This window comes from Syngnathus leptorhynchus, chromosome 1 (genome assembly GCF_054491065.1).
Source record: "Syngnathus leptorhynchus isolate UIUO chromosome 1, UIUO_Slep, whole genome shotgun sequence".
In the NCBI taxonomy this organism is placed as follows: domain Eukaryota; kingdom Metazoa; phylum Chordata; class Actinopteri; order Syngnathiformes; family Syngnathidae; genus Syngnathus; species Syngnathus leptorhynchus.
In genome coordinates, this window is record NC_141195.1 from 15,949,115 (window position 1) to 15,960,398 (window position 11,284).

Sequence of the window (11,284 nt, forward strand, 5' to 3'; positions counted from 1 at the left end):
AACGTTTCACACAGCCCCCCCCCCTCTCCTCCCCCCATTTTGCATTTGATGGCTGCACAAACCAGGTGCCAATGCAGTGCCACTCTTGTTGAAATGAATCATGCCAACAGAACTTTTCCATGTTTTTTTCAGGAATGGATGGTGGCCCAGTGTTACGTAACCGTGACAGACTCAAGCTTACGTCCTTATGCTGACGTGATTTCCTGCTGATGTTTTCATTACCTCCCATCCTGGATTCCCCATTGTGGTAAAACGTTTGTCATCATTTTCCCTTTCTAAAAAAATATGCCCCCGCTAGGGGCAAATGTATGCGCTCATTGGCTACTTTATGTTTGTTTGAGAAATCAAATAGACACTAGGGGTTATAATAGCCTTGATGAAATAATTCATTAAAAAAAATATTCGATAGCTTGCATATTTGAACTGAGGTATTGCTTTTGTTCCAGCACATTATTTGTTTGAATTCTGATCCTTGGGGGGAAAAAAAACAACAAAACATTTACTCAGTGCTCATTGATGTTTGAAGTAAGCGAATATTCCCAAACATTATGAAAAATAATTGAAGTCTTTATTTGTTCAAATATAAACACAACCATATTTTCACACTGTATAAAACCGGAAAAGAGCTTCCGGTGCTTTCATGCCATCAAAATAACATGATACACACAAAACGTATACTTTGAACAATTACAAGTAAATACAAATAACATTCGGAAAAACAACCATTTTTGGGGCAAAAAGTACTTGTATACAGAAGAAAAGCACCCTGTTGTTCCACTTTTTAGACTTACAATGTTAATGCACCCATTTAAAACTAGTCAAACAGTCTTGTATTGTGTCATCTTTAACAGCACCTCGCAAGAGAAGCTGACCCAATGTAGCTGATTTAACATTCTGCTATTTACATGGACATGTATGTTTAGCAAGTTGAAGCAGCAAAATACAAAAGCTTGGCTGCTGCTTTAAGCTATCAACATTTTCAGGACAGTAAATTCTCCGTGTACCAAGAGAAAGATGTGCAAATTGCAAATATAGAAGTTTCATTTCCACACTGATGAGGTAACGTCCAACTGAGTTTGTTCATTTTAGACTTCCACATGTGGCGGCAGCCAGCGACACTTGTCACCATGGCAAAGGTCAAATAATGTTCCATAGCAGAATATGACCTGGCAAAAAATCATGGCTTACCATTTCCCTGGGATGGGAGTTCCGCACTCGTACCAAGAGACGTAGCTAATGTGGGAATGTCCGCCGATTGGACCAAAGTAAACAGGCTCCTGTCGCACTGCTCGATGAAAGCCTAAATGATAAACATGAGTCGCTTCGATATCTTCCTGTCATCTACGATGGTGTATCAAAACGGATCTTACCAGATCTGGATGGCAGCTGGGCTGCACTAATTTGTTGCCCGGTTCTTCCGTCCAGGAACGAATCAACAAACTGGCAGTGATCCTCGCCGAAGCCGCTTTCGTCGCCGATGTTGTAGAATTTACCTGAGGTGCAGATGGATCAGTACGCATGGATGCTGCATTTATTTCCAGTGGCGGCGAAGGAGACTCACCATTTAGCGAGTCGCTCAGATAGATCTTGTACCGAAGCGAGTTGCATAGCTGGACTCCCACAAATTTGCGGTACCGGGTTCTCTTGATGTATTGTTTCCCATTACAGTCGGAGTAAGAGTCTGCCTTGAAGGGGAACTGCGTCCAGATAGCATCTTTACCTGTCAAGACAATCACATCGTCACATTTGTCCTATACTGATCCCGAAACATTGAAGACAAACTGTCCTCACCTGACACGTTCTCGCTAACTCGAGGGTCGGCTGTGAGGATATGAATTGAAAAGAACACCAATCACTGCAAAACTTCCAGACTGTTTCTGATCAAGAAAAGATGCATATGCAAGACGCAAGTTTCTCGTACCTGACTCGGTGTTGAAGGACACTGGCTCACTGGATGGACCCGTGCCCAAGTCGTTCTTTGGCTTCACCTTAAACTCATAACTGTCATAAAGCACAGCACACATTTATTTAATTCCACTTTGGTTCCACTCAAGCCAATGCAAGACAGCTTTTCAAGGTAGATCTGGTTCTGATGGATCCTAAGCTTACCTGCTTTCTGGTTTCAGGTTTTCCACTGCTGTGTGCGTCTGGTCGGTGGTCAAAATGGAAACCTTCTCACCGTCGGGTCCTTTTGTGGTTGAAATGACTTCATACTCTGAAGAAACCACAGGGGTGGCTAACCGTTAGCTATTTTGGATATTGTGGTCCAAAGTCTGTCGGACATTATTGACTACTAACTAAGAATGTTGGGATGTCTTCATGTTTAACTTTTAACACTACGACCGTTTTGTACCTGTAGTGTCATTGTTGGTCTTCTCCCAGTCGAGAATGATAAAGGAAGGACATCCTTCCACCGTTACCACAGTGAGGTTGGAGGGTGGCGACTTGGGGGCAGCCGTCACATTGACGTCGCTGCGCTCGTCCTCTGGGAAGAAGTTCAAGGACGATGTAATGGAACATGGCTCGTCCGCTCTCTTGCCCGTTTGGTAGATGACGTGAGGTGCTGCCGTTAGAGAAGGGTGGGATGCTCAAGTCTCAATTCTCGCCGAGTCGTCACAAGAGATACTTACCCACGTAACGCTTTTTGCCTTTAGCGTCAATGTCTGAGGTTGGCTGTGACTGAAATAATTCTGAGCTTTCCCACGATTCTTGTTGAGGGCCTGTAAGAGAAAGCGTCACGTTTGGGCTCAAAATCTGTCCGAGCAAGGGATGCGTGATGCATCGTTTCAAAGTTCTTTACAAGGATGTTGTACCTTGCGTTGTGGGTGACGTAGTGGTGGTGTGTTTCCGTTCGTGCTTGTTTGGCCTGGCAGTGGTTGGCCTGGCAGTGGTTGGCCTGGTAGTGGTTGGCCTGGCAGTGGTTGGCCTGGTAGTGGTTGGCCTGGCAGTGGTTGGCCTGGCAGTCGTTGACTTGGCGGTGGCTAGCGGGATTTTGGGCTGGAGGGCTGCCAGTTTGTCTGTGTGTTTCCGGTCATTGGTCTTTTCTGTGGAACAAAGTAAACTTAGCAAACGGAATATGACCAAACAATAGGTGCATCCGGTTCACTGGTCACCTCACCTGATTGGTTGGCTTTTCCAAGCAGGTTTGTTTTCTTGTTGAGAGAGCCTAAAACAGCCAAACCACATCACATGTCATCACTCATCAAAACAAAAATATAACTCACACCTTCCTTATTACATTTTGACAGACGGAAAATCTGTTAGATGTGGAACACCACTTTAATTATTCCCATCCATAGTTGAGGTGCTGAGTCTTTCCCATATGAGAGTGAACAAGTCACGGCAGAAAGCTGAAAGGTATTAAAGGCCTGCAGCCACATTCCTTCCGATTAGCTTTGTGTAAACATATATGGCGACCACCATGCTACCAGGTAACATTTGCATCTTGGCTCGACTTCATTAGCAATTTTCAGGAGAAGTAAGAAAGAAGGCTAGGAGCCCAGGAAGCATCTGTCCAGCATCACTGAAGAAGAAGCGGGACTCATTGTTGCTACTCTGGCATGGTGCCATGACTATCAGCAAATTTGGCCATCGAGTGGTTTAGACTCAAGGAGGTGGGTTTACCTGGACGGGGACGTGTCCACAGGGCAGGCTTGATGAGTGGAAAATCCCGGTGTCCATTCACTTTTGAGAGGAAAAAGAGCAGTAGTACACTTTATACTCAATTACTCCATAGCGTTTAGGTGTTTATTTACAAGCACGAGATCAGGAAACTGGCAAAAAAAATGAGCCTGATGCAAAAACCTGATGCTTTGGTTATCGAATAATCGTAAAGGCCTGATATAAGCTATTGTGAGAGGATAAAAGTCAATAATCCTGATGGAGGTGCTACCTGTTCGCGGTGGGAATAGACCACGGGGCCTGAGAGGGTTCTGAAACATAAAAAACAGATCGTAGATTCACATTAATAAAAAGATCAAAGTCAGGTTTTAGCTTTGTGGAATAGCAATTACAGTTCAGTCTTCATCTTGTGGCACCTAGGCAATTATAAACTTTTTGTGTGGGTGTCAGTAACTTGTCGATTTTTATTCTTTGTTGCGGGGCCAGAGTTCACGGTTTTTACGAAAAATGAAAATGTGTCTCACTGAATCAAATCATTAAAAGGCTTAACAGAAACGTAATAATTGGTATTTTGGTGGCATTCACACCAGCATCATTGCACTTAAATGTTTTCAGATCTATCTTTGGGGTATATTTAGGGTGCAGGCTCTTAATATAGGCATTTTGCTATTTGCGGCCGGGCTTAAAAGTGCTGCTTCAATGTATTATTCCAAATAATGCCAGAATAAAAGCCTAAAAAAAAAGCATTTGTCACTTTACCTACCAGTGGCTTCACCAGAGGAAGACGCAATTTTGGCGGCCTCTGTATTTTCTTAGCTGAAACACAAAGGAGATGGACATGAAAGACAACAAAAACATACCAACCAAATAGATGAATCAACGTGACTTTGTAGTTGTAATGCTGTGAATGTCATTGGCTCCTTACCCGCCATGTTGGTATTTTGGATCTTGGCTTTGCTCCAGGCACCACTGCGATCATCCTTGTTGGAACGGACACCAAATTCATAGGGCGTGTCAGGAGTCAGGTTGTCGATGACTGTGTCGCTTGTCGGACACGTCTGATAGATCCATTTTCTGTTTCTCTCCCGGTAGCGGATAGTGTAGAAACTAATGGGAACAAGAAGATGTTCCTCAGGGTTCTATCCTCCGCACCTTTTATTTTTTGACGTTTTATGCAAGGTCAGGTGGAGACTTGAGAGTTAAAATGTGAAAATGTTGACCAGTTGTAAATCTTACAAGATACATTAAAAATAAAATAAGGCTAGCCAGAAGATAATCGATATGTAAAATCCCTTTCACATCCTTTCAAGAAGAATGTGGAGCACCTCACCTATAAAACATATCTAAGGTTTTTTTGCATTTTGTTCCTTTTTGCTCTCTCATGGGTCATTTTCTGGCAGGGAGACATCCTAGCAATGCTTTCAAAATCAAGCTCATGCTTTCCAACTTCTTCTCCAAGTGGTTTGACAGAAAAGGAAATATCTTTTTTTTTTTGAAGGTGGGAAAAGATGGAAAAAGTGACATTGACAGTAAAGGTGAGGGACAAACTGAAGTGAGCTAGAAAAACATTCTTCAACTGAACATCTCTCAGCAGCAGGATCATTGCTGAACACACCTCACATAACATGTGGAAGCAAATGTCTGTGATGTAATGAAGATGTACCATCATGTAGTGTTCCCCACTGCAGATTTGCAATTCACTACTCATGTTGACAGATTTTTCCATTTTGAGCTCAGACTAAAGTCATTTTTGTGGAATCTTGCTGTCTAGGAAGTAGTGATGTGTGATGATTACATTAGCATAGCAACAGGGCTAACCCAATAGTTCACTCTGTCAACATAGCATGCTGACGTTTTGACAGCACACAATAATATATATATCGTGATATATCACAGCACAATTAGCATTTATATTGAAGTTGAGGAGCTTCATGTCGGTCTTGTGCTTCTTGTGACACTGAGGGTCAAGCCCTACCACGAATAGCAAAAATATATGAGTGTTACTGCCCCCTGAAAAAGGTTTGGAATGGCTTAAATCCCCTCAAATCACACACACCAAAGCAATGTCAGAAAGCGAGGCTGCGGATCTCACCCGTCCTCCAGGCAATCATCCAGGATGTCCCTATTGTAAGAACTTTTCAGATGGTTCCCCCAGGACAGCAGCACGGCCGTAGGGCTGACGGTGCCAATGACCAGATTGAGTGGCTTGTCCAAGTTCGCCTTTCCTGTGCGCAAAGTGAAAACAAAGTGAGGACTTTGCGTCCAACAAGAAAAAAAACAGAGGAAGCACTCACATACCTGTGCAGTGTTTGCTCACGTCGTTGGGTAGGACCGGCTGCACGGCCACGAGGTACTTAGGCTCTGCGTCTAAAGAAACAGATGATTGATCTGTTATGGAGAAACGTTTCGACTTTTCACTCTGTGTTTCACATTTCACTCCCGCAGTTCACCCTCTTGGTAACCTAGCAACATGAAACACTTGTAAATATAACAGTCAGTGGAGCACAGCTGAGGCTGAACTAAAGTGAGGAGAAACAATAAAGGCAGACAAGAAATCCTTCGAGTACACACGTTACCATTTCTATCATACGACTTTTCAAAACAAATGATTTAAAAACACACTAAACCTTTGTTAATGACAACATTCTCGAATATTTCTCGTGAAGCTACAACGTGTATTGATGGATGCTTCTGAGCACATTTCCTGTTGCTGCTCGAATGGCCAATGAAATCCATCACCCCAAAGTCATAAGTGTAACCTTTTGGTCCTACAGGAATAAAAGTTGGGGAAAAAGGATTCGAGGCAAACATCTGTTTGCTGTTTCCACATGGCTGTCTTTACATGAGCGTAATATCACGTCAGGGTCACGCATTAGCTATGGCTTTCCTGTAAGCCAAGAGTGGGCAAACTTGTATGTCAAATATGTGGATCTCTATTTGGTTAATAAAAAAATCATTGAGTCCAATTTAAGAATTGGTTTTATTACCTAAATTACCAATGTATTTTACCAAATTTTATTGCATAATTAGATAAATGCTTACTAAAACAAAACGTGAAGAAATTCATATTAACTAATCAATTTTAGAGGAAAACATATCTCAAAAATAAAAAAAATTGCAGGACTCAATAATGAAATTGCTGACTCTGTCGGGTAAAAATTAAATAGCCTTATTTGTAAAAAAGTGTGAGTATTTACCCATCTCGGCCTGGTAGGGTATCCCGTTTTCGGGCAAAGGGATGAACTGTTTGGAGGTGAGGCTGCTGCCATAACCAAGAATGTAACCTTCCAGCTTCAAGTTGGGATTCTGTGGCACAAACTTCATGATGATTGTATCACCGGTGGCGTTGATCTTGACTTTTACGTTGTGGCGACGAACTGCAATGAGAAAGGAGACGACATCATGGACATTCGAATGCCACATAAATAATTTGCTCCTGCACTTGAGAATTAATTTTTTTTAATGGCTTTTTGCTTTTATGCCTTAGATTTGAAAAGAGATCCGTGCTATTTACAGAAATTGAAATTGCACTACAACTTTCCACCTGTCTGGTTTTTTTTTCCTGTACGGATTTGTACTTCTGTTTGAACATGATTGTGTCAACTTTTGCCCTCTCTGCCAATGAACTTCCAGGCACGACAAGCCTGGCATCCTGTTGTTCTTGGCACCGCTCTTGACAGCTTCTGACGGCCTTACGTAACTTCAAGCAGAGTGCAGTGAGGCGGACCATGGAAATGATCGTGCACACATCACAATGATCACATCGCTTCTCCTGCAATCTAAATGTGCAGACATGGAATATAACGATAATGGACCAAAATGAACTTATTTTTGCACTTTAAATCCCAATTTGATCAATTGGGGGAAAGGAAATAATTATATGGATCATAGATCCCAGCTCAACTGTTTGCTATATGTTTGTTTTATTTTTTTTAACATTCACAACACTTTTGAACTAAAAAAATACTATATAATTTGATGATCAAAACAAAATTTTCTACAACAGTTTCATGCATTGAAAAAAAACACAAAAAACTGAAAATACAAAGATACAGTGCGTTCAATGTCAAGCCTTAAAGCTGTGTATTGTTTTGACTCTGCCCCAAGGAAATATAAAATCTTAATCTTAACAAGTTAGGCCCACACTCATGTTTCATCATGTGACAAGTGGTCATCATCGACTGATTGCCTACCTCGGGTCCTCTGCGCTGGGATGCAGCTGTTCAGAGCTGCAGCTCCGAGCAGCAGGAGGTGGAGGAGGAGGGGAGCGGTGCCGGCCATGAAGTGAACGATGAAGAGCTGGAAGAATGGTGAGCAAGAGCAAGACAAAAGCTTCAAGATGTCCTTAACTCTCAAATGACTTTGGGAGTGGAAAGCTATATAGCTGCAGCAGGGGGTGTGGCCCTTCCTCAAACATTAACTTTTGCTTCTTGGATAACACTCCCACCCCCCCTCATCACCTCCGAGGGGAAAGAGGAAAGTCCCAAAACATGACAAACACACCCGAAGTTGAGGGTCATCCCCCGGATTGAATCTTAAATTAGTGCTGATTGCGATCACAAACATTCATCATCAGTCCAGATCAACGAGACCACGTGCTGGATTGTTTATATATATATATTTTTTTTTTACTCGTGAAAAGGTGGTCGACAGGAGTCGTTCTGTGATGCGTTCACTTTTGAACGACGACCGATGACAAGAATGCAATGGGCAAATTGAATTATAAACAACAAACATCTGTCGACAGGACACGGCAGATAAACATCCAAGGCTGCAGCTGCAAGACATTCAGATGTGCACAGGAAATTTGTGTTAGGTTAGAGAGGCTGGATACTGTTGCTTTGAAAAGGGCAGGCTTTACTGGTGATGAACTGACTGACAGCTGCTAGGACACGCTTCAACTCGCCTCCCGCAGTACACGACTCAATATAGGCCCTTTGCTTTCTTTGGCCCGTCACACAGTGCCTCCGTGTTTCATCTTGTAAAACTGAATTGGTCCTCATTAAACCATTTAATAAGGTGTCACAAACACGCCCCCGGCCGGCTCCAAGCTCAGGCTTCCCAACCTGGGCTCGTACTGCCTTAGACCATACAAGGGTTCTCGAAATTTGGGGTCCAGGTTTGCCCTTACAGTTGATAATTATTTTTCTAAGCATCATTATTATGTACCTTCATGAAAGAAATAATCTTACAATAACAAATTCACACATTTTGAATGAAGTCGTTGAAGTCGTATGATAAAAATCATTTCATTTTTTTCCCCCAAAATTAATCTCTTAAATAATAAAGTCCGAATACAATGATAAAGTTGTATTTTGTTATGTTGTCATATTATGATATTAAAGCCGTAGTTTAACAAATGTTTCTTTTTTTAATATTATACCTTTTTTATGAGCACATTTATTTATTTAAATATAGGACGCTACTCTTGAAAAATATGCATTTTGTTCTGGAATGAAATAGGACTTTAAAAAAGATTTTTCCACATTTGTACATCAGATGTATATTCATCTGTAAGATATTGTCAAAAGTTTCTGTCCTTAAATTTGCCTACATCTTGAGCCATCAGCAATAAAATTTGAAAATATTTAAAATACAACTAAATATTCAATGCTTGACATTGGTGATTTTGTTGTATGTAGATTTGACAGAATCATTAAGTAGAGTGATTCTGCAAATGCAGTGTATATGCTGAAAGCTGAAGTTTATTAACCAATCCAAAGAGACTTCCTGCCAAAATGTGGGCATTGCAGCACGTGCATGACATCACGGTAAGCAACAGCGGAGCTTACATAACCTGCAGAACAAAGCTGCCTATTGTGTACCACAGGACTGGTCAACATTTGAGCCCCACACACAAAGATTCCGCCTGCTCGCTCGAGGTTGTCCCTCTGAGCATGTTCATCATTATCAACACGTACTTTTGTTTGACTGCTAATTATTTTCAGTGGTGGGAAGCAAAGAAGTAAAAAGGTTTTCACCTATTTACTTGTCAGATGACTCCATTTTTACCACCTCAGTTGAGCGGTCTTTTCTAATCCTTTTTTTTTTTTTTGTTGTCCAAATGGTATTGTTACTCTTTTTAACCATTGCGGATGGCGACGTCGAAAAGATGCAATTGACATTTTGACTGATTGAGCTCTTGGATTCTTAGAAGGCAAAAGAAATGGAGAATCAAGATAATTCATCCTTGCCTGGATTTTATTTTTACGTTGGTATCTCTCCTACAATCAAAAATGATCTGCCTATCTAAAAAAAAACAATTTCCTTATTTATTTGTTATCAGTTATCATTAAGATCATTTAGCAATTGATGGAAAGATGCTAGGAACCGATCAGCAAACCATCTGCTCTGATTTACATGCTTCATTTGCGCACGAGTTTCACTAGCTGCACATCTGACTTAACATTTTAAAAGCACTATCCATCAGTAACCAGCTCGACACACTCGGTCCATCGCTTTTCCACATTAGGAGTGCGGCTGAGTTGATGAATCCTATCCCAGCTGACTCTGGGCGAGATGTGGGATACACCCTGGATTGGTCTGCAGCCAATCGTAGGGCACATACACACTTCCACGGAAAATTTAGAAAGACTTCAATAAACTTAACATGCGTGTTATACGGATGTGGGAGGAAGTTGAAGTATCTGGAAAAACATGCGCGCAAGCACGGGCCGTTGCCCTGATGTGCCGACGAGGTTCAGCAGCACAAATCACATTGAACAGCTAAATAAATATTTGAACTGGCTAAGTAAAATGTTTTTCATTTTCAATTCAGAATTTGATAAAGAAGCAGACAGCATTTTGAATTTGCACTTTTGGTTCACTGCTGGTGGATCATTTAAGGTTGGCCATTGACTGTATTTGGAAGTAAGCATTTTTTCCGAGCGTTTTGGATACATGCCAAAATAAAATGTTCTGTGTAGCAGTTAACTGATTTCATAAATGTTGACATAGGATATAAAAATGACATAAATGTTAGCCTCACTTTAGTTGTAAAATGGGTTTGGTGGTTCAGATTTTTTTTTTTTGTGAGGGAACAAAAGGCTCTGAGTATTTAAATTTGCCGAGCCCCACATTACAGTATACACACAGATAATGGCGGGACTGTGTTTATTTACTCAACAGCAGATGGCAGAGGCATATAATACAAGAACTGTATATTCAATGTATTTTTAAATGAAAAAAATACTACCGTATTTTCCGGACTATAAGGCGCACCTAAAAACCTAACATTTTCTCAAAAGCTGACAGTGCGCCTTATATATGGACCAAATTCCTAAATTTAAACTGGCCCGAAGCATTGTGTCATGAAATCAATCATAAGTGGCCCGCTGAATACTATGAATCATGAATCAAATCGACTATGGATCAATATTTTGTGATTATAATGTAATTTGTTGCGTCTGAAGTTGAAATAAAAAAAGATAAAATGGAGAATGATTTGATTTGGATTAAAAATCTGACAAGATGCATCAATGGTGCGCTTTATAGTCTGATTATAAGGACAAAGTTTTAAAATGGGCCATTCATTGAAGGTGCGGCTTATAGTCCGGCGCACCTTATATTCCGGAAAATACGGTACTATGGAAAAATAGAGAGATGCACTTTAGTAGGTGCTGCTGTTTGGATTAGCGAGTGAGTTCAAATGGGCTCAGTGATT

At 41.2% G+C, this 11,284-nt stretch overlaps 1 protein-coding gene across 1 annotated transcript; it reads right to left on the reverse strand.

The window, feature by feature from the left end:
- Window positions 1-546: 546 nt before the first annotated feature.
- abi3bpb (ABI family, member 3 (NESH) binding protein b) lies at window positions 547-7,959 on the reverse strand. The gene is made up of 18 exons (XM_085917635.1): window positions 7,815-7,959; window positions 6,819-6,998; window positions 5,920-5,988; window positions 5,714-5,846; window positions 4,547-4,728; window positions 4,385-4,437; window positions 3,893-3,932; window positions 3,625-3,684; window positions 3,119-3,166; window positions 2,814-3,044; window positions 2,631-2,720; window positions 2,354-2,563; window positions 2,110-2,215; window positions 1,922-2,001; window positions 1,792-1,821; window positions 1,562-1,720; window positions 1,371-1,493; window positions 547-1,300 (listed from the first exon to the last, which is right to left on the reverse strand). Exons 1-18 carry the CDS (start codon window positions 7,900-7,902, stop codon window positions 1,185-1,187), a joined length of 1,998 nt encoding a protein of 665 aa, XP_085773761.1. The 5' UTR covers window positions 7,903-7,959; the 3' UTR covers window positions 547-1,184.
- Window positions 7,960-11,284: the final 3,325 nt, after the last annotated feature.